This window comes from Lepisma saccharinum, chromosome 17 (genome assembly GCF_977018435.1).
Source record: "Lepisma saccharinum chromosome 17, izLepSacc3.1, whole genome shotgun sequence".
NCBI lineage: Eukaryota > Metazoa > Arthropoda > Insecta > Zygentoma > Lepismatidae > Lepisma > Lepisma saccharinum.
The window spans coordinates 28,727,310-28,751,853 of NC_139245.1; the positions used below are offsets into that span (position 1 = coordinate 28,727,310).

The 24,544-nt window shown below is 40.1% G+C and overlaps 1 protein-coding gene across 1 annotated transcript in view; it reads left to right on the forward strand.

The window, feature by feature from the left end:
- Positions 1-24,544, forward strand: part of Wnt10 (Wnt oncogene analog 10) — a 76,799-nt gene that overhangs the window by 48,692 nt on the left and 3,563 nt on the right. Inside the window, exon 3 of the mRNA XM_083139242.1 lies at positions 19,741-20,030. Coding sequence (XP_082995368.1) covers positions 19,741-20,030 — 290 coding nt within the window. The remainder of the gene's footprint in view (positions 1-19,740; positions 20,031-24,544) is intronic.

Genomic DNA, 24,544 nt, shown 5'->3' on the forward strand with positions numbered 1-24,544 from the left:
AAAATATGGAAAGAGATACGAATATCGCTTTGCAATCATGAGATTCCGGGTTCGATTTCCGGTTTAGTTACATTTCGGAGTAGTTCAGACCATACTTTAAACTGTAGGCCCAGTCCCAATTTCTCCATCTGAGATAAAGTGGAATTAAACGTTGACAAAGTACATTTGAAAGAAAATTGTAGCATATGATGGTATTGAAAATATAACCATAGGCCATATCTGAAAAAGGCAGTGACAACTATGATAGCACTGTTTCAATATCTGCACCGTTTTCTAAAACCAAAAGGACCTAATTCACAAAAAGATTGTATAAGTGGTTTAAATCTAGAACACTCAATCTTTTCCCCTTTCTCTCGCTTGCTTTGACATGTTGGATGTTCTTGTTTTCCTCATTCGTTTTTTGTTGCATTTTGCTATAGCTTGGGTATATTTCATTAAAAGGTCTTAGTTTTCGAAATTACGTAACCCGAAAAAAAAATGGAATTCGATTAATGCACATGCTATGTGGCCTTGTTTCATTGCGCAACTTATGGGCGTACATGATAATAAGTTGTGTTGCAAGTGTGTGTGTGTGTGTGTGTGTGTGCAGGACTGACATTAGTTCTTGATAAGGTCAAAAGTTAACATTAGAAGTACCACTTGGAAAAGTAATGTTTTAAATGTTTTAACAAATGTTTTAAAAGGGGACATATATATATATATATATATATATATATATATATATATATATATATATATATATATATATATATATATATATATATATATGCGTGTGTGTTTGTGTGTGCGCGCGCGCGCGCGACTATTCGTGGAATAGATTCCGGGAAGCGACGAAAAAAAGGAATTTCCCCTACAAAATGGAACAGCTTTTTCCAAACACTGTGGCTGAATTGGAAATTCTAATATTCTTCCTATGAATATATTTATTCTAACTATCAATATAATGATTGGCCTCATAATTCACAATTCGCTGTTCACACAGATAATTTTTATGTATTATACACTGAGGTCACTGTTGGAATCTCTTATTTCCAGACACTGGCGCACGCAGAGGGGGGAACTGATGGGGCTACAGCCCCTCTCGAATTTTCATGATTTCACGAATCATAAAATTCAAATTGAATTGAAAATATCTTGGATCTGTTGTCAAGTTCAGACTTAAATAGAAACTGGATTCAGCTTGTTTACTTCACATAAACATGTATCAATTCGTTGATGGACAGTTCCTTGTCTTTTTCATGATGAAGAGATATTAAACATAGGTAATTTAATTTGCTGTCTTTCATGACACCCCTCATCCATGTTTTCACGCTACTATTTCATCACACCAATAATATAAAGTTTTTTTTTGTATCGGGGGTGGGCAAATGTCCCATCTGGCCCCCTTCTACAGGCGCCCTTGCTTGGAGACTCTTCTGCCTCCCCTTAAGGAAGTTCACGAACTCGTGGAAAAGTAGGTCCGAGTTCAGATTAAAACAATATGGGAAAGTGAACTCCGAAACAACAATCCGCTCCTGTAAGATAGACAACCCTAAACGCAGAACGAATAGGTACAGTCACCGGCAATACAATCTGTTTCCCTGCAAAGCGCTGTGTGTGTTGCCTAACTCTACGGCGATAAGTAGATTCTAATAGCAAATTTTCAATGGCAACACCGTAAAGTTATCCAACACACATAATGCCTTGCAGGTAAGCTAGTATTTTATGATCTAGGTGACAAATTTATATTGCCGGTGACCGTACATTGCAGAGCTTTATTTATTATTAAAATATAATTTTCTTGTACTTAATAAGTATTCATATTTCTCTTGCTTTACTTCGTTTTTATGGCCCTGTAGAGTAATCGCAGCGATGAGGATGAGTGATGAGTATGTACGTATATTTAATACAGGAACACCCACAATCGAACCAGTATGATCGCGAATAGATCACTTAACGCACTTGGTCACTCAGGTGGGTCTTGTTGGTAATTCAATGTGGTATACTAATCATACACTATCTGCAGAAGAGCAGGCATACTGATTACCTTCGACGCAATACTAATAAAACGACGCCAGGGGTCCCGGATTCGAATCCAGGCCTCTGCATGGTTGTTCTCTGCGAGTCCCTTCATCAATTTCATCATATGATCACTCATCCTCGTAGTTGCGATTAGTCAAAAGTGGCAGAAAGGCGAAGTATAATACACCAAATCGATGGCGGTATGGCAACACAGGGGCAATAGGGCACACGCGAAGGGGACGATTTTGTCTGCAGTGACTGCGAGAAGAATAAACAAATGACTGTCAAGAAAATCTTGCATACCTTACAAAACAGTTTACTCAAATCTCAAACGAGAGGGAGATTTCTCGTCTCGGAAAAGCTGTAACGGTCTGATCTCGTTCTCGTTTCAGTACTCCATGGTTACCAGAATCCTTTGCCACGGATATTCTTGCCCGATGTTACATCCTTGCAAGTTTTGCAATGAGGCAATATATTGTGTCGTGTGGGTTGCCTGGCTGGAAGGGGTTGAGCAGTAACTTCAAATTCCACCTTACCTCATTGCTTCATATTTGAACTTTAATGTATGCACCTCCAATAAAGTTTCCAGATAACATAGGTAACAGCATATCAGAGAATAAGATACACTACAAGTAACCACAAACCTTAAATATTAATGAATGTTCAATATGTTATTCTAAAATTTATTCGTACATAGTATCGAACTCTCTATGTAAATTCTGGGGTGTAAGGGGTGCTGCTTCCACGTAGTGCACCCAATAGTCAACCTCACTTCCACGTAGTGCACCCTGGACTGCAGACTAACGAGGCTCTGGCGACTGGCCCCATATAATTTTGTTTGTGTTGTCCTGTGTTTTGTCCTTACTTGTGCTACAGCGCCTAGAATAACGTAGTGTGGAAAATGGCATGCTTCTGCGCTCTGTGGCTGGTTCCACTCGAAAATGATCCGCTAGAGGCGCTGGTGTTGACCCCGGTGCTTGGTGTTCGACTGCTTATAATGGAAGTACATGGAGTTTTCGCGCAACGTCTGATTCTTTTACATGAAGAATTTCTATGAATGTGATAATTGCTATGATATTTGGTACAGTGGTCGCGAAGATATTAACGAACATTCTAGACAGTCGACCGCGTCCTGTTATCGTCATACTTTCGTTAATAATAAGGGAGAAAAAATACGCGTGGAATGTTCTTGGCAACTAAATTTTTGTGTATGAATTAGGTTCATTATTATTATCATCATCATCATCATTTCTTTTAAAGATATACACACTGAAGCATTTGTATTTTTGATATTTACTGTCTCTTTTCTTCCGCTTTAAACTAATCGCGGCGATGATGATAATGATGATTGCATGAAACGACAAGGGGAACCCCACAAAACTTTCTTAGTGCCATCGACATGAGTGTAAGGAAACTTTCAATCCAATGGGACAAGCGACACGGGATGTTCACACTGTCACACTAGTGACACACACTTCCAGACTGTAAAATAGCATTCATTGCACATGAGGGTCCAAACAGCAAACGACACGTTCATATGGCGTATTCGCGTGCTACTTGTTACTTCGGTCGGAAAGCTCCTTAAAGAAAGGGTGCTGAGACCGAAGCGACGCGCTACAGGGGGAGTTCTCAACTAAGTGACAAGCGACATGGTGCCTTCAGTCTATTAGCAAGCGTTGTTTGCGAACAACAGATAGGCGACACGATAAACCGCACATTACAACAACAGATCTAGGCGACACGATAAGCCACACGTGTCGCTTTGTCGCTTCTGCTTCGCTCAACTGGGCCATTTCCTAAATAGCTTGCAACATGTTGCCGTGGTTTGTTGTTCGCGCATACGCGATGCAATGAATGTCTTGCTTTAGTGAGATTGCGCACCAAAGCGACAAGCGGCACGCGACACTTCTCGCTTGAGGATTTCACCAACCGAACGCTGCCCTGTGCTTCCCGTCATGCCGCTACGATGTGAAATGTTGCTCTTGATTGGCTCCTTTCCAAGCAACATGTGTCACTTCGGTATGAAAGTTGCCTTGGACCGAATGACCCGTGTCGCTTTGGTGTGAAATCCTCGTATCGTTTGTCGCGTGTCGCTTTGGTGTAAAATCTCCTTGAGGAAACGGTGCAGTCAGAGCTTTTGTCCCTACGGTTCGAAAGGCTGCATTGATTTCCGACTGCTCGCTTTCAAGCGACATTTGTGGTTTGTCGCCTCGGTATGAAATATCTCTCAGGATACTATTTATATTCTAATAACATAGAAAAATAAACTCTAATACACAGTCCAAGACCTGACGTCCGGAATCACATTACGATGTTTCTTCTTGTGTTACGCATGCTATTTATTTATTAATTTTATTTTACTTTTCTTTCCAAATTAATGCCATTTCGTGACTGCAAATCACTCCACAAATATAATTGTTTCCATCAATTCACTTACCGCCTTTCTAGAGAAACAAATCTACACAATATATTCCAAAAACTAACTAAGCCGCATTACTTTCATAACAAAATTAGCACCTGGGTCGATCGCACTGCCATCTACTTGTCATCGTCTCGGGGAACCAGTTTCTTGGGTCGTTTTCCACACTACGTTATTCAAGGCGCTGTACTTGTGCTGAGTGCTCCTTTACAGCCTCAGCTTTTAACGAAAGTCAGAATATTTTATGATTTTAGTTATGCAATGTTAGAGTTGTTATGTGTAACGATAAGGGGCTGGACCCCATATAATGTGACGGGTGCAAAATAGCCTAAGTGCTGACGCACCCAACATTTTAAATTCAAATTCAAAATTCTATGTAAATTCTGATTAACATGTAATTAGGAAGCCACATTCTTGTAAATTATTTTCAACATAAGGAAGTACACGTATACTTACGTGCTACAGACTAGAATTACTAGATTTTCAAGCTATTTTTAAACATGAAATGAAACGTGTTTTATGCTGACATCTTTGAGTGAAAATATACGTAGAATGTACAAATTAATTGCTAATATAAATGGCTGATATTTTCTATCCGTTTCAATCAAATGTCCGAATATCTACCCAAGAGAACAACTGCAACAAAATGCAGGATGAAGTGTCGAAAGAAACCCACAGAGCAGTTAATGCAGTTAAGCGAACTTTTCCAATGAATGCGAGTCTGCATGATTAAAGCCATAGTGTGCATTTCCGTGATATCACAGGTTCTCCTTGACTCTCTTTCTAGTTGCTGAATCAATTTCTAAAATGCAAATGACACTGCACCGATAACGAAGTAGCCAAAAGTTGTTTGTCACCTTGTAATCAAGCGGTTCGGTTATTACCTAGTGAGTGTGCAAGAAGACAAAATCTTGCTGTACGTAAATCAGTTACTGGAATATAAAGACATTGATGGCCATTTTATTTGTATTCCTCCTGAAAATTGTCAACGTTCAGAATATCTTCTTCTCTGTTAATCTTCAGATATTAATAACTAAGAAGCAGACTTTTAGGTAAAACATATTTTTTTCTGTTGCTTCGAAAGTCACGTAAAAATGCATAATTTTACCTTCAGCACACAAAACACAAATCTCTACGGAAAGAACATAAAATGTACATGTTTTTAGACATTCGATCGTGTAAACGCATATTTTGGAGTTAATGCATGCATAACATAGACGAGACACACGGTAAATTAGTAAATTACTATTCTATCCGGGACTCCACATAAAATCATATTGAAGCTTTTGCCTGTGTTGTAAATGAGTTTGACAAAACTAACGCTTCGTCCATTGCGATCCTTCAAGATGAATATTTGAAAAACGACTTGTGGTTTCTGCCTGCAAATCTAAGCCTTTTATGTGGCGTGATAGAAGAACTGAAAACTTTTACACAACTGCTTTGTGAAGAAGGTTAGTGCACATTTGTTTACAGTTACCAAAAAATGTAGACAAAATTACAGAATTTAATAAAGGCTACCAAATTTTTTGCTTGTGGTTACGAAAGTTCTGCTAATTCAAACAAATCAGTTTTTTAAAATAAAATGCAGGAATCAGCTTAGAATTTCGTGTTTTCATATTCTACCACATACATTAGCTCTCAATGAGTTCTCAAAATTCCAAAAGTGAGATTTTTGTGTGAGAGCTCACAGAACGTAATGATGAAAATTCATGAAAGAGACGTGAAAAAGTAAATTACAAAACAGGCACAGTTTATTAACGTTATGAAATGGGGGAGGGGGAGGAATAAAGAAAAAACGTGTGTTCCGGATAATCCCTCATCTGGTGCATGGAATAGAAGAGTCTCTCCAATGTAAATTCTAATATCGATACGCAGGGTGAACTTCGACTGAACTATGAACTACCCGGCCACAGATAAAATCCTCAGTTTCTGGCACTCTTACCTCTGATTTTAGTCCATCCTGTATGCCTCAATGGAACAAACACCTTTCCTTCTCATGAGATATGAGAGCGAATGGAGGGGGTGTTCCCTTGTTCCGCTTTCGTAGAAAGTTGGTTCCGGTCGGAAGAAACTTTCCACCTTACTTAATCCGTCTGCTAAGTAAATCCTTACAAGAAATTCTCATCATTGAAACGACAATAAACAACGAAAAAACACTCTAACAAATAACGCTACAGTCAGATTCCTGATTACAAAAATAATTTCGAGAAGTCGAAAGAATAGTTACAAATAGGGAGCGGAAGTTGATGACCTAAAAAATATAGATATATGACCTATAGAATGTCCTAAAAAATGGGAAAAAATGGCGTAAAAAATGCAAAAAATGACAACTAAATTTGTTCGTTTCAGGTTAAAAATTGAAATGAAAAGGCAATTAAACAAAATGCAATCTTGGTTTCCCCCGACACAACAAAGACTGTCACCAGTTCAGCATTTATTTTGTTCGTAAATTGCAATCCTGCGATATATATATATATATATATATATATATATAGGCCTATGTTCACCTTGGTGAAAAGACTCAAGAATATTACCAAAACGAAAGAAGTGACAAAATATGACGAAACAATACACCGAAAATTGCCAGAAATGACAGGAAAATGCAGAAAATCGGGGAAAATGACCCAAAACCTGAAAATTGGCAAAAACAAATGCAAAAAAATGCACTTTAAAATTACCTTTTTTGGGTTCTAGACGAAGTGTAATATTGTGTGTATCTAATGGGCATCGTGTCCGAGATGTCAGAAAAAAGATGACATTTCATCAACTTCTGCTCCCTAGTTATAATCATGCGCGTAACTTGAGACCTAACTTGGGGGGGGGGGGCAGAATCGAACTTAGAACTTAACTTTGAGAAGGGGGGGGGGTCGAAAAGTATAAAGATAGCGCCCAAATCAATTTGACTAAAGAACTATCACATTTTCGAAATCATAAAAATTAATCTTTATCACTTTACTCCCCAGGTCCCAGGTAAAAAAAAGTAGCATTAACTCGTAAATTTTTATAAACCTGCAAATTATGGGGAGGGAGAGGTTCAATAAACATACTACCCCCGCCAAGTTACGCCTATTTCTATTATGATTCTGATTATCATAAGATGTTGTTGCATCACCAACTCTACTCTGAATACGGCATTAGTTATAGTTTTGATTTGGTACACACAACAGATGCACAAGTTTCAGCGAAAAGTGCAGGATTCGAACTCGGGTCTCTGGCATACAAAGCCACGAACTGAGCTACCGAGCAAGCCCTGGCTTCGCCTAAGTTTTCGATGTCGTTCTTTTACATGTACGGTATTTCTGTCTGTGTCAAATCATAAGTTAATATGCAGCTCTACCTTGGAAATTCTCTGCATTGTCGACGTCGAGATCTCAGTGTTTCAAATACAAAGATCTCGTTGGAGTAACACCAACAGACAATTCCACCTGGAAGCGAAAAATCAGACGAAGCCACGGCTTCTCTGGTGGCTCAGTTGGTATACCAATGGCACGGTATACCAGAGACCCTGGTTCGAGTCCTGGTCGAATTTCTACGCACTGGTTAAGGATGAAGATTCATTCATTCATTCATTGCTGGTCGACATATTTGAAAAGAAATTGCCTTACCAAACTCTTCAGTAACGAATATACACGTGAATTTTTCTAAGATAAATTACTTCTAAAATTATATTTTTAATATTTTGAACATAGGCGCGCGCAAAAACTTTTAAGGGGGCAACTGGAGAAAAACATTTTGAATGTAATTGCACATTAACAAGGAAATAATTATGTTGGTCTGTTTTGTGCCTCAAAGAACTGCCAAGGGAAGGATGTTAACGTGTTAAAAAACCCTTTCAAGTGTGCCGGACGCTGGCTTCTTCCTGGAGTCCATTAATCGTAGACGGAATAGAGACGTTAAAAAGGAGAGTGGAAAATATATAACTTGGAAACACTGTATAGAAGTTGGAAACACTGCAGACATCTCCTTCATTGAACTTCCAAAAGACACATACTAAATCTTTGCCGTTTTCCACGGCTAATTTTTTCAACGGTTTTTACGAAGCGACTGAGATGAGGAAAAGGGGGGGGGGTTAAGGTGGGCGGAGAAAAGACGAGTTACAGTTCACAGGTTCTGCATCACGGATGGGGGGGGGGGGTAATGTCGATTCCTCAGTTTTCTTCTTTTTCTTGTAAAGAGGACGGGGGAGGGCCCCCAGGCCTCCTTCGAATCGAAGGCAGCGCCTGAAAAGGGAGGAGGGAGAAAATATTTTAGGTGCTGGGTGGCCTCCTCGCGTGTGGTCACTTTTAATGTTAAGTGGACAAGGGCATGCTTTAACACGTGGTATTACAACTTGGCGATCCATTGTCTATAATTACGCTGCATCGTTCCGGGCGCCTGGCCATCGCTTCCACAGTCCCTGCCCGACCTCTTAGGTCACGAAAGCGCCATCCGGGGGCGCGCCTCGACAGTTGTTCGTGTACGCACGTACGCAGGCCTCCCTCTCCCCCTGACCTCACTTCCCGCCACCCTCGGTGTCCCGCCAGGTTATGAGCGTCGAGAAAATTCGGTGTGAAGACGAGGATGTTGTTCGGAGTGAAAGTTTCCACTGTGCCCATGGGACTGGTTGAGGCAGTAACATAAGTTCTCTTACGTGTCCACTGCTCCAGGGCAGGTAAAATTCTAGACGGTAGATTCATTACCGTATGCTTATCTTGTCTTGGGAGTTTCTCTGGCCACTGTCCAGAGCAGGATTTATGGGAGGCTGGGGACCTTCATCCCCGGAATCTCTCTAGAAAGGAGAAATTATTTTAAAAAGGGCCGCGAAACTAGAATAATTTGAAACTGGAATGTGATCAAAATTTGTGACATATAATCACGTCACTGGAAGATTCCCTTCATCCTACCGCAATGGTTGTGTCCTATTTGCGAACAGTGCCTAAATCGTTCTAATTGCGAACACATAAAACCGAGGAAATACTTCCATGTCCTAATTGCGAACACATAAAACCGAGAAAATACTTCCATGTCCTAATTGCGAACACATGTAACGGAAAAACCTGTTTTCAAAAACTAATAAGGGTAGTGACCCAGAGAGACAGCTGGTTTGATTAGCAACAATAACCAAACTGATTGACTTATCATGTAATGCCTTATATAAAGCTTAAAGGTTGAGGCAGAAAAGTCTAATGACATAATTCGTCGTCTTTTTGACGAAAAAGTGGCGAGGAGCACTAACAGGTATGAGGGGATTACTAGGGACTGGCAACACTGACGAAGCTGTGTGTGCACAGAAGCATGCTTTAGTATTCTGTGCCTGCAACAGAGGAATATTTCTCAGTGTGGAGGTGCGTACGTGCGAGTAGCAGGAAGTTGAAATGGCTGCTGTAATAGAAAATCCCGCCAAACACAAGGTGAGGTCGGTGATTAGATTTCTCAACGCAAAAGGACTGAGTGCAGCTGACAATCATCGGGAATTGTGCACCATTTACGGACCAACAACAGTATTGAAAGGTAAGACAATGGTGCCGTGCTTTTCGGGAAGGACGTTCAAATGTTCATGATGACGAGTGGAGCGGCAGGCCTAGTGTTCAGATGGACGACCTTGTGCAAGGTGTTGATGAGAAAGTGCGATCCAATCACCGTTTCACCATTACTGATCTAGGCAAGGAGTTTCCTGAAGTGTCTGATAAAACATTGCACCGAATTGTAACGGACCATCTGGGTTATCGCAAATTGTGTGCGAGGTGGGTGCCAAAAATGTTGACAAACACTCACAAAGATGAAAGGATGAAACCAGCACATGATTTTTTGGCCCGCTGGGAGAAGGATGGGGATGGCTTGTTTTCTCACATAGTGACTGGAGACGAAACCTGGATATCGGAAGTCACTGGTGAGTCGAAGCAGCAATCCATGCAATGGTGTCACTCCGGTTCACCGAAAGCGAAGACATTCAAGCAAACACCATCACATCGCAAAATCATGGCAACCGTGTTTTGGGACCAAAAAGGTGTAATCCTCGTGAAATTCATGGAACCGGGATGAACCATCACAGCAGATGTGTTTTGCCAAATACTGTCAAATCTGCGACGTGCCATCCAAAACCGGCGAAGAGGAATGTTACGGTCTGGAATTCTGCTTATCCATGACAATGCCCGCCCACACACAGCTGACCGTACTGTTGCGACAATTCAAAAATTCCGATGGGAACATTTTAATCACCCACCATACAGTCCCGATCTTGTCCCAAGTGATTACTCAAAAATTGGCTTGCTTCGCAATATTTCGATGATAGTGAAGTTCAAAACCAGTTCACGAACTGGCTGAGATCCCAGACGGCAGATTTCTATGCAGAATGCAGAAGGTCTACGTAAACTTCTTCCACGGTAGCAAATATGCTTGGAGCGTTATGGTGACTATGTAGAAAAATAGCCAGGGTATGCACTTGGATAGCATCAAAATAAAAATTTTCTCGCTTGATTTTATTCTCTCTAATAACCAATCGGCCCTTCTTTTTTACATGCCCCTCGTATAATTTTTCAAGTGCAGTGTCATATGTTTTGAAATTTGAATTTTAAATTAATAATTATATTATTAAATGACGAAGCTCTTTTCAGTTAAGAAGTGTGCAGTATGTAGTCGTATATATTATTAAATTATTTATACTTCGGCAAAGACTTTAATCATGTTGAATTTTCTTTAATCCAACAAGGCGCTGATCAGTCTCAAAGTTCCTTAAAAATCGTTAAAAAGACACAGGAAGTGGGAGAGAAAGTTGTAGGTTCAAAGGCAGAAATTGCGTTCGCAATTAGAATGCTGCCCCTCGAAGTTAATCCTGTTTAGGCAGCAAGTGTTCGCAATTAAGACTGCTCGCAACTAGGACTGTTCGCAATTAGGACACCATATAGCAATAAGCAAGAGAACTCAACCGAACAGTTGCATCATTTTCAAAGGCCGTGTTCATAATCTCAGCCCACCTTGAACTGTAAGGCCGGCTCGGTGGCCGAAAGCATTAAATGGTCGTCGCCATAGAAGTCTCCAGGTTCAAGCTCCTGCCTGAGTTGTTTGTGAGCGTACCTTCATTATATTCATTCTCACGAGTAGCCAAAAAGGGGTAGAAGAGCGACGCTAAATTACAAAAATACAAATACCATGAAATTTCAAAATACCAATTTTCATAAAAATACACTTTGCAACATAAATAAACATTTCGCGTCGCCCCAGGGTGCCGTGGCGCAGATTTTTGGAACCACTGCCTTGCATTATAAAAGTAACTCCTCTAAATTATTTAAGAACATTATACAAAGAAAAATATATACGTTCTTTGAGCCTCTTTCCTTGGAAAACTACGTTGTAGATAATAGATTAGGAATATTAGTGCTAATCATGCCGTGGCCGAGAATATGACTTGTAGACACAGCTAGATTTTGAGTTGAATTAAGCTAAGCGCGGAAACAGAACGGAACAGTTTCTTCCGGTGTCTCAGTGGGCGATAACCTGCAGACTTCTGGCACGGAAATTCCACGTTTCCGTTCCGCGCGTTTCCCTGTAGTGGGCGTTACACCATTTGATTTCAATAGATGCAGACAACAGAAATTCTGTTGCCGGATATTTCCGTGTCTCGCCGCGTCTCTGTGGGCGTCAAGCTTTATTGTTTAGTGGAGCTAAGAGGGCTCATTCGAGTATTTCATTGTCTTAGCAAGCAATAAAAAAATGTGATCTAGCCTGTTGGATAATAAACCTTTTCGAACAAGGCTTCATCTCCAGGAAAGTATCAACTCGGGACAAGCCCCGGCACCTACTAACCTGTTGGGTGAGATGAGTCACGGCAAGTGGATAATAAACCGTTTCCTGCTCCCACAAAAATAAGCAATAGTTAGGCTGGAGTTCAATTAATAAACCGATCTCGAACTACGCACTTGTTAAGACCTAGCCTGTTGGCAGCAACACTAATATGATAAACACTAACGTTCAAGAAAGTATACGGAGATACACGTGCTGCTTGATATTGAATTACAAACCTCGTAATATGTACTGGAATTACATTGCTTTGTTTTGTGCCTTAGAATCTAACAGTTTATAAACCCTCTTGTCTTTAAACTTTCTCCTATTTTCATTCCATAATTTACACTCAGCCTTAAATTAGTTTACAGTGACATCTATCGGTTGGTTTTGCATCCACATGTCCTATGCGAGTTCCACAATTTCACGGAACATTTTTCTGCAGGCCAGAGTTGCAAGAATCTCACTAAGACAAAACCTAAGCGTAGGCCCACTTCATTGTTTTGACCACCTCTAAAATGTCTACGTACTTTATTGGATCGTAAAAGTTTATCGTGTTACAGATGACTGGTTTATATGCAATTCGATGACGTAATTATGGGACGTTTTAATTGTCTTGCCTTTTTTAGCTGCAGGGGAGATTATAATTTTTTTCAAAACAAATCTCTTTCTTCTTTCTTTTCCTATTCGACAAAATGGAAATTAAGGTTCTCGAAGTTGAGGTAAAATACGTTTCCTATGCGTCAATAAATTCCCCACGACACTGCAGGGAAGAAACCAGGACTTAATTGAGCCATAAGAGTCAAAAAGGGAAATTTAAGGGACAGAGATTCCTAATCTGTGTCGCTATTTTATGCCTGCCTCAACGTGAGAAGCATGTATCGCATTGTGCAATTCTTTTCTTCATGTCTCTTAGGTAAAAGGCTCCTGGGGAGTCTGGACGTGAATCTGCCCGCAAGACAGTAAGAAACGAGAGATGGAAATCCAGTGAAAAATTGGTATTCAGACGTGAGTCATACATCGTGGAAAATTGTTGAATAACATTGCAACATACTCGTAATGTTTTGGATATACTGAACACGGTCGCGATTCGTTTTAAACTATTTTTGATTTAATTTGATTTATGTTATTTAGCGTCGCTTTTCTGCCTAATACTTGCACTTAGAAATTTATAGTGTAGAGAAATATTATCTTCGTTATTAGGCAATATTCTACTCTTAAAGCATTATGTATTTTCAAGCCAATCAACGTTCCTAGCAACTGAGGGGAGAGTGGCAACGATTAGGGGATGGAAGTGGAGGGACTGTTGCCCCTCTCCAGTTTTTGCCCCAGCACTATGGCTTATTGGATTGGATTGGATTGATTTGGCTAATCGGGAATGGATCAACAGTTTAAAGTGCTATCCACTATGTGCCTCCACCGGGAATCGAACCAAGGACCCCTTGATTACAAGGCGACGACGCTACCATTGCGCCATCGGGGAGGCCATCTATTAATGCTGTCTTGTCTAGCAAGAAAAAGTAATTTGGCACCCAATCGCCGCTATGGCTATACTGGCGGTAGACATTTTTCCTACGCAATTGGGTTATCCCACTTCAATCTTTAGTAAATTTTGTGTTATTATCACTCCCACACACTTTATCCATTAGCTATTTTGCCTCTATGTGGCTGCAGAATAAATTGCTCATACATTGAAAATGTATAAATTATGCGTAGTTTTGAATCTGCTGTATAAAATCGTGTTTATATGTAAAATAGTATCTGAATCACAGTTGATAAATAATTCATACAGTCACATAATTTAAACAGTGTAATACAGTGGATCCTTGATAACTTGAACTTGAGGGGGGAAAATGAAGAAATCAAGGTATCAAGGATTTCGACTTACCTTATTGAGGGCCAAAATCGCAGACTTCGAGTTATAGAGGTCTAAAGTTTCACCGACATCATAATCTGCAACTTTTATGTACGTTACATATGTATCAACACTTCTACAACGCACACTAAGCACATTAACAATAATGGTTACAGTGGCGTAGCAACATATCGCGAGGCCCTGGACGAGATTAGAATGCGAGGCCCACATCTGTTCTTTAATTCTCGCTTGGTAACATTCTTTAGTTGGTAACGGGGGTTATTCGTCCCCTAAGTATTAATACATTATGCGTTACATTTATAATATTGCAATTTACTTCATTTTTACAATTTTGAAAGTAAAACTAAATAAAATTGCTCATTTGCAAGACTTTAAATACCACACATATGTTTCGTGGAAGTTGGAGGTTGATTGGTTGATTTATTTATTTGGTGTTTCAAGTCAACTTTATGCACAATAAGGCTAATCGGGACTGGGCCTACAGTTTTAAAGTGAGATCCGAACGACCATGTGCCTCCACCGGGAATGGAACCCGGAACCCCTTGATTACAAGGCGACGACGATAGGCAGTTGGAGGTACTTTATTGTTAACATATTAAAATCGGGAATGCTTCTTATTCAATAAAAAAATAAATGCATAAAAATGTCCAAGCAAGTTATCGTGAATTTTTACGTAAATCTTTCACATGAGAAATACGACAATAATTTTTACTTTTTTCGGCCCCTTTAGTTTTAGGGCCCTACCGCCTGTACGTTACTTCCCTGATTTGACGTATTCATTCAAATTATAATGTTTAACTAGAATTTCAAGCCAGATAAAAACAATGTTTTAAGTTTTTTTCCCCAGAGAACTTAGCCTATTCCATCTTTGCATCTCAATCTAATTTTTACATTTTTCGTATCAACTCCATGGGACGCGAGGTCCCGGGCAGTCGCCCATTTCGCCCACCCCTTGCTACGCCACTGGATGGTTACATACACGGCAGGGTGGGGGAGTTCAAGTCTCGACACGATTGTTGATAACCTGACATTTTACCTACGCACCCTACACTTCGGCTTATTGAGGTCCGTGCGACTAAAACTTATGAGTTATAGAGGTGATTAGAATTTAACTTCGACTCATAGAGGTTATCCATAGTCTACCTTCGAGTTATTGAGCTCAAACGGCATCCCATAAAATTCGTCTTATCAAGGTTTTATTCGAGTTGTTGAGGTAAAATTAGTATTGAGTGTTATGGACAATTCAAGGGGATTACAAAAATTTCGACTTATCAAGGAATTCGAGATGTTGAAGTTCGAGTTATCAAGGGTCCACTGTATCTGTTTTTGGAATAATCCAATCCATTTATACTAGCTTCATCGAAAGTAGCCGCACTAGGCACGGTCTGTTCAAAGCATTTTAAAAGAAACAGAATAGAAAATTCTGCCTTGAAAGTCCCCATCTAAAAATATTACGTTAGTGAAAAAAAAACAAAAAAAAACATATTTACAAACATTATTTAAACATAAAATCATAATGAGTTATTTTTTTGCTTCAAGTCCACTTATTGCACATATAGGCTAATCGCGACTGGGCCTCCAGTTTCAAGTAGGGTCCGAAGCACTGTGCAATGTGCCTCCACCGGGGAAATATGTAATGACTTGGAAATAGAAAAACATCCAGTCAAAAGGAAAAAGTGTCACACCGACTAGCTGATACATAGGCGCCGACTCCATGGGGCTTAGGGGGGCTCGAGTCCCCCCAATGTTAATGATGTGGGGGCAGAGCCCCCCCCCCCCAATAATTTTGCTTAAGAGGATCTAATGTATTATTTTTCTTCACTTGTAAAGTTTACTCTGAATTTTGCCACATGAACTTAACTTTAAATACACATTTGAAATGTTCTATACCATCAACTTTGGGGGGCTGAGACCGATAAACCATCAACTTTGGGGGGGCTATGACCGGAAACAGCAAAACACATAACTTATAACTATATACTAAGTATGTATATAATTATTATTTACTATTATACATATATTAATCAGAGACATAATGAATTTAGCCAACGACTTGTTAAAGAATGTTTGGGAATCCCCTAAAAGAATGCAAATAGTTAGGAATATTTTTGATGTGAATGAGAAGGCTGGCCATACTGGACTGCGACCACTTTGCCCTCGTCGGTGGGTGTTGAGAGCCTCCAGTATGCAACAGATCTTAAGGAACTATGAAAACCTTCTCAATTTTCTTGAGAATTTTTCTGAAGAGGATTCTACTGACGCAACATTAAAATGTGCTGGATATCTGGAAACAATGCTTCACTTCAAGGCATTTTTCTTTCTCTCCCTCTACTGCCATGTGATGGGTCCAATAGAAGAGGTAAACTGTAAGATTCAGTCTCCACGCATTGGTGCTACAGAAGTGGAATCAAAACTAAAATACTTGACTGACATCTTTCAAGAAAAGCGAATGTGTTTTGAGCAGTTCTGGCTGAAATGCACAGAGGGCAAACCGATCCTCGTTGAGCCAGAATTGCTCCGGCAACGTCAGATCCCTAAGAGACTTGAAAATCCTGATGCTGCCAAACATCACAAGTTCTACACTCCAAAATAGTATTATCAATCAATATACACTGACGCGTGTGACACAGCAAAATCATGTGTTAAACAAGGACATGAATCTACAGGACTACAAAACAGCCGTAGAGAAAGAATGCATCTCAGCTGTGAACAGTTGCACAACAAAGTTTCAGCAAACGCGATAATTTTTTTCACAAAGATTTGGATGCCGATAGGCTCTCCTTACACATGTCCATGCTTGGTGATATTGCCAAACAGAAGAAAGTGGTTCTAACTACCATGCGTGACATAAGGAAGTTTCTTTTGGAAGACAGCACCCTCCAGGAGCCAAATTCATGATGGTCCTCAGCACTGTGCCAGCCGAAAGGTCATTCAGTGTTATTAGCCGACTAAAGACATATTTGAGATCTACAATGAGGTAGAAGAGACTAAGCAGCTTAGCGGTACTTCACATACATCAAACTGTGCTTGATAATTTGGACCTGAGACCACTCGTTAATGAGTTCATAAAAAATAACCCACTGCGTAGAGCAACTTTTGCTTTATTTTTAGATCATGTTCATATGTTTTTTGTTGTGTATGTCAATTTATATCTTAGTGTACATGCTATTTGTTTTTATTATTGCAAAATTAAATTTAAAAAGTAAAATATTGTAGCAAGAACAAAAAAGTAAAACCATTTTCCTGCGATTTGTGTTAGCATTTATGTAAATAATTAAATAAAACTGTTAAATATTGCTTATTTTATGGGTTATTTGCAACCCATCACATGTCTGTTGCGGACATTAAAACACGCCCATGCCCTCGCCGGGACTCGAACCCGAGACCTCTGGATCAAAGCAGGTTGAGTCTACCACCCAACACGCTCGGCCACCGAGGTCTGCATAAAACTTTTAGGTTGGTCTCTTAATGTAAATACATAGTTTTCATTAAAAATGTTAATTGTTATCTAAAAAACAAATGAGCAGACACAATAGACATAAAGAGACTTTGAAACAGTTTCTAAACGTTTTTCATGTTACATTTCATTTGCATGAGGAATATAATAGCTGCTTAAAAACTGCTATACGAAGAAGTATTTTTTTTATTTTTTAGAAAAGAGAGGGAGTGAGTCATTATTCATTTATTTCAGTGATCAGAGCCCCCCCCAATAATTTTGACAAGTCGGCGCCCCTGAGCTGATATGTAACAAAATGAAGCCTAGTTCAAATCAAATGGGGAAAAATTCAAAGTATAAACTCTTTGCCCTTGACTGTAAATGTGATCAATGCAGTGGGCAGCATTTTTACATTAAAACCTAATAAAAAAGATCTCAGGTATATTTCTGATCAGTTCAGTGTATCCGACATTGCGGAATTCCGACTCCTAAACAGTTCTGCAAGTGAAAATCAACTTCCTGGGGAATGGCTTAGGCAGTAGTCTTCAACTCGTCAGACAGTGCGGATCTCATTAACAATTTCAATGACGCTCGCGGGCCACTAAGCTATACAGTGGTATTGAGAACTGTAAGATGCTGCCATTTACCAGTCACAACTGGTACTTTGTTATGTACCTACTTAATTTTTTAAACGGGCATGGGCCACGGCAAATGGCTCTGCGGACCATCTGTGGCTTGCGGATCATGGGTTGAAAACCCCTGGCTTAGATGGTTGAGTGATTCTGATACTACAAATTTTTGTTAAGTGCTGAAGACGATTTCTGTTTTTCCTGTGATAAGTTGTTCGTATGAAAGGATATTCTTTAAGATATCGCACGTGACAATTAAATTGCAATCAACAACATCAGATACCCGTTTAAATTATCTGATGTTGCCTTATGTTGAGCAAATCTTGCCGCGCAGGTTTGTGTCAGTGACATAGAGCAGGTCTTTAAAACTCTTGTATTGTAGCAACTGAAAGAAGACTGACATGTAGTGTACGATATTTGCGAAGACTGCAGAAGTTCATTTGTAGTTGAACAATCTGTTTAAGCTATTCAATATTTTCACATGTATGTGCCTTTAATATGCAAACGTGTATGCAGCGAAAGTTCTAGTTTAAAAAGAGCGTGAATTTTGTAACCGATTTCTACATTAGAAGTATGATATAGTATACGTATATATAATGTAGGGCTATATGTATGTATGTATGTACTTATATATAGTAAGGGTTATAGATGGATGGAATGTTTTTTTTTGTTTTTTTTTGCAGGCTGACCTTTCACCAAGGCTTTTGCACTCCCTGATTAGGGGGTCTGCGCACGCCTATGATCAGGATGAGTGATGATATGGTGAACTTGATGAAGGGACACTCACAAAGAACACCCATGTCCAATCCGTGGTTTGAACCCGCGACCCCTGGTGTCGTAGCGCGTTGTGCTAACAACACCGCCGCGGAAACGGGCTTTTCCATGGACGAGTAAAGTATCTGAACTCTGGGTGAGGTTTGCTCAGCGAGCGAGCATTCTCTTCGCTCTGCAATTTGCAAGGGACTGCCACGAATTTCAAGAAGAAACAGAGGGGCATCCAGATGGTATAGTGGTAACGCTTGTAATCAAGGGTCCCGGGTCCTAATTCCGCTGGAGGCACATATAACAGTGGTTCGCATCCAACTTCAAACTGTAGATCCAGTCCCGTTAGCCTATCTGATCATAAAGTGGAATTTAAAGAAACTTTTCGAGCCGAGACTGGAAAGGAGACAGACATCTGAATTGAGATCTATAAAAACAAGCTTGGAGCTTTGACCAAAGTTACTGAATTAGGTTTCTTATTGGAAATGAGGTAGGTCATATATTTTGTTTACAGTACCTCCAAGCAATATGAATTTGTGCAGCGTGGTTGTATAATTCAGAACAAAATTCCGTTTATCGAGGACTAGTAGTGTCGGACTGACTTCCGTGGCGGAGTGGTTAGCACAAGGCGCGACAACGTCAGGGGTCTCCGCCTGGGTGTGTTTTTGTGAATGTGAATTCATCAATTCAAAAAGCGATGCAAAATAACAAAAAACAATCAAAATCAATTAATCGTGGCGTAGGAACGAGGAATCATTTTTTTTTAAATGTTAATGTTGATGAAAAAAATTGTTGACATGCCTCACTCCTTACACTGAACATGTAAAAACAGAGATGAGATAATTTTTTTGTTCTGCAGGTTACAAGGAGTCCGCCTTCGCCTATGCGATTTCGTCTGCCGGCGTCTCCCACACGGTGGCACGGGCGTGCAGCACTGGCCAGCTCCTCTCCTGCGGCTGCGACGCGACTGGGCTTCGAAGGAGGAACCAAAGGGCCAGGCCGTCCAACAACAGGATGTGGAAGTGGGGAGGATGCTCGCACAACCTCGACTTCGGGGTCAAGTTCTCCAAGTACTTCCTGGACTCCAGGGAGAAGGCCAGGGACATCCACTCCAGGATCAACCTCCATAACAACCACGCTGGAAGACTGGTAGGTTGGTTGGTTGTGTTTGGTTTTGGCTTTCTACATATCTAGGTTAGTCTTCATAATGAGACTTATGTCTATATTTTGGATTTTCTTGCTTCTTTTATTGTCTTCATTTCTAGTTATTTCCTTACCCCATCTGTCCCCCTCTCTCTTCCTCTCTCTCTCAACTTTGGATATTTGTTTCTTCTTCTATTGGCTTCAATTATCCCTCTTTCCTCCCCCTCTCTCTCTATATATATACGGGGGATGGACATAAATATGGAAACACCACGACATCGCAACGGGTGATATCGACGCAATTTTTCCACTTGAATTCGGACGAGGTGCGACATACTTTTGTTTTGCACCGTGAGATAGGACCCTGTCGGACTGGTAGGAGTAGACAGTTGCGCTGTAGATAGCGTGCAGTCCAGTTGATACTGAATCATGTCGGAGCTGACAGTGTTTCAAAGAGGGCAAATTGTTGGTGCCCTCCTTGCAGGGCCTCTGTTACCAAAGTAGCCATGTTATTTGGCGTCTCGAGAGGGACTCTATCCAAGATCATGATGACATAATAATGTGTCCGGAAAGACATCAAATATACACCTGCGTGGATGAAAATGTACACTTGAGTGACAGAGACAGAAGGACATTGAGAAGGATTGTGACCATGTTTTGCATGAAGAATGGTGCAAGATCCCATTATCCACCATCCAGGACTTGTATTTGTCCATTCCTCGGAGATTGCAGGCCGTTTTGGAAGCTAAAGGCAGTCCTGCACCTTATTAGCTCCAGCATTCCGGCTTTTCTTCGCAGGTGTTTCCATATTTTTGTACATCCCCTGTATATATCCCTTTCTGAATCTAGCTCTACTATTAGATACATAGCCTATTTCGGTGGGAAGGAGGGTGAGCTGAAGATTTTCTACGATAGATTTCATCGCACCCACACCCGGCCAATGGCAACGCCACTGGGAGGGAACACAACGAAGGGCACCTGCCTTGACCAGGATTTGAACCTAGGACTCCTAGTTTAGTTTCGTGGTTCTCTACACAGAGGAAACGGATTTCTTTGAATCAATGAAACGAGTTTGGTTAAGCTTCTTGGTTAAGCTTCTCGGTAACAGTAAGCAAGAAAATTTGGCAGCCTTTACTAAATTTGCTGGTTTTGACTAACTGGTTTGGTAACTAGGCAATTGTGCAGGACTACTAAAACAATTCGGTTTTCGTGAGCAATCAATTGTTTGTGGGTAGTCATTGCAGGCTGAATTTTGCCGCAAATGTAAATGCATATTTCGTTGCCATGCACAACTTAATATGATTTTGAATCCGGAAGTGTATTTTGTATGTGTTCTGCCTTTCTGCTAATTTTGGTTATGGCAAGGAAAATGATGAAATGGTGATTTCAAGAAATTGATAAAGGACACGAACAAAGAGACAAATCGGTATTCGAACCTGGATACTTCGTTAGTGAGATCTCGAGTCGTCCACTCAATGTGTTCAGCCACCGAGATGGTTAGTCCAAATGTGTTTCAATAATCACTATATGTAAATTCTATCCTGCCCAAAGTTGACTGTCAGTGCCTTCTTCATTATTGATGCCTATAAAGGCTGGTTTACATTGGTAGAGTGAGCGGGAGAGTTACTGGCCTGTCTGCTCGACTCGACCCTTCTATGACGTGTAGCTGTTTAGACACTTTCTACTCGGCTCCAGCAAAGTGGGATAGTAGCTGCAGCTGTTTGGTGCTCTTTTCACAGAATTAACCCATCGTCGTCGTTGTCGATTTAAAAAAAAAGTTCTGAAACAGTTTACACACTTTTTTCACGAAAAATGAATACAATAACGCACAAGGACATACATGGCTGATTTTTCTATTTTCGATCATTCTTGGTTGAACGTAAATTCCTTATTTTTCATTTTATTTCTCCTACGTCAAATACATCTAGTCTCATCTCTTCAACTTCATACACCCGTAGTTTATTTTGTTTGTTCCTATAATCGACACTCACAGACACAACACAACACAGACTCTTTACTGTGCTCAGAAAGCGTTTACTCGGTCGAGTTGCTGTCCTCCGTGGACAGCCACTCGACTGTCCTGACTACTGGAGCGAGTAATGGCTCCACTATTCTTCCCAGTTGTTTACACGGGGAGAGTAGCTCACTTTACCCTACTCGCTCCAGCTACTCTCCCGTTTACTCGACCAATGTAAACCAGGCTTAAGTGTCTAAATGTTTTGAATTATGAAATAAATGGTGATTTCGTTTAATTTTTGAGTCTTCATTTCACACAATTCTCCACCCACTTCAAGAAATTATATTGGTTGTAGGAATGGCAGCTGTGGAGTGTGTGATACCAAATGCCAACCGCATAGTACACCCAGAACTGCTCTTTGCAGACTAACGAGGCTCTGGCGTCTGTACTACAGCCAGTATAATCCTCTATGGGGTCCGTGTTATGTTTTTGTCCATGCGTGTTTGTGATTGTCCCTTCATCTTATCACTAGGGCTCGGATAGTTATGCACTAAAAAAATGCAAAATAAGCATGTACATATGCACTAAAAAAAGTGTAAAATATGTACTTAAATATGCACTTTAAAATCCGGTTAATTTATAAATGCTGTATATTACAAACTATGAATGATTACATGCCAGGCAATGAATATGCATTATTCTGAATGCTCATTCCCTACACAGATTTTTTTTTCAATTAATATGGTTCTGCGTTAAATGAAACAATACATTACAGATCAAGATCATGATTGCATTTGATAACGTCGTCATGTCTCAAATTTTCGAATTTAAACTCCTTCTGTTTTCCTTCTTATATTCAGAAAACACACGTTCCACTTCGCAAGATACAAGTCGACTGTATTTTAGGGCAACAAAGTCGGACACATCAAGTTTCAGATCATCCACACGTTGTCCATTTGTATGCAGAATTTTGCAAACTTTCACCATTGTTGCATACCCACTGTTCTTTTTCAATACTGCATCCAATTTCTGTATATACACAGGACCTTCAACCTGGGCGAGGGCCTCTTTAACGTCTTCTATAATTTTGATGCTTGTTTCAAGTTGTTGAAAGAAGAAAGACAAAGAAAAGAGAAGTGAAGAGAAGAAAATTAAATACAGTATATGCTCGGTGTTGGTTGTGGATACAAAAATATGCACATCAACTTATTTTCATACAAATATGAACCTGCATATGAAATATGCATTTCTAGTTAAAAATCCTTAAATATGCATTTGCATATGCAATATGCAAAATGCAAAATGCATAATTATTCGAGCTCTACTTATCACCATTCAATCTCATCTTCGCGATGAGCCAAAAGTAGCAGAAAAGCGAAGTAAAATAACAAAATAACCACTCGAATGGCAGCTGTGAAAGAATCTTGCGCGTAGAAATGATAAAGCCATACCACTCAACGTAGCTATAGGGAATAAGTTGAGGGACGGGAGTGAAAGTGCCTGAGAGCGGTGTGCAGAAAGCGGCTTTTTGACAATATAATAACTAGTGCTATAAGTGTAAAATTATGAGAAAAATAAAACAGGTTGATAGATTATAGTGAGAGAAGAACCCACAATTAGTATGAAGGGTAAAGTTGAACATGTGAGGGTAAAAAGAGATGGGTTATGGGGGGGGGGAAGAAGGGGAAAAAATCTTCATTGATGTATGGAAATGTGTGTACAGCCGCAAAGGTTCATACTGAAATAAACCTACAGTATATTCTATTCTATTCTATTCTACTACATTGAAGCTGTGGGGTATAACATAGAATCAATATAAGCATGGACAAAATTCCACTAGAACTAACAGATAAAAAGGAATCCTTTCTAAAAAGTCGCCTGACTTTGTTTACATTAACTTCGGTCTTACAGTTGATGGAAAAACTTAGGCACGCGTTAGACGAAATAATCTTTCTTAGCATTTTTCTTAACATTTATGTCATGCCCAAAACTCTACCGTGTAAAATTATAAATCTTGTGGCATTTCAGATGCCATTGCGTATTTCATGACATTTCACAAGGATATAATAGGTCAGATTTTCGTTGCATAACCAATCACAAGCAAGCTCTAGGTCACGAGTGCAGATAAAATGGCGACCGAGTGGGATGTAAACAATGCATCGTGTCACATTTTTAAAAGCCGATAACTATTCAACCGAGAGGAATAACGTTTCCTATAAAAAAAGGTCTTGTTAATGATTAAATCAAGAAGACTTAGGTGGGCAGGCCATGTGGCACGAATGGGAGAGGAAAGAAGAGTTTACAGGATTCTTGTTGGGAAACCTGATGGTAAGAGACCGTAGGAAGACGAAGATGGAGGGATAATGTTGAGATGGACCTAAAGGAAATTGGTAGGGATGGAAAAGAGTATATAGATCTTGCTCAGTGCCGGATCTACAAGCCGCAAAACCCCACAGTGCGGGGGGGGGGGGGGGGGCGCGGGGTCAAGTAAGCCTTTAGGGGGCCCTCAGCCACTGACATAGTATAGGCATAGGGTTCATATGGACCTTGTTCAAAATGCAAA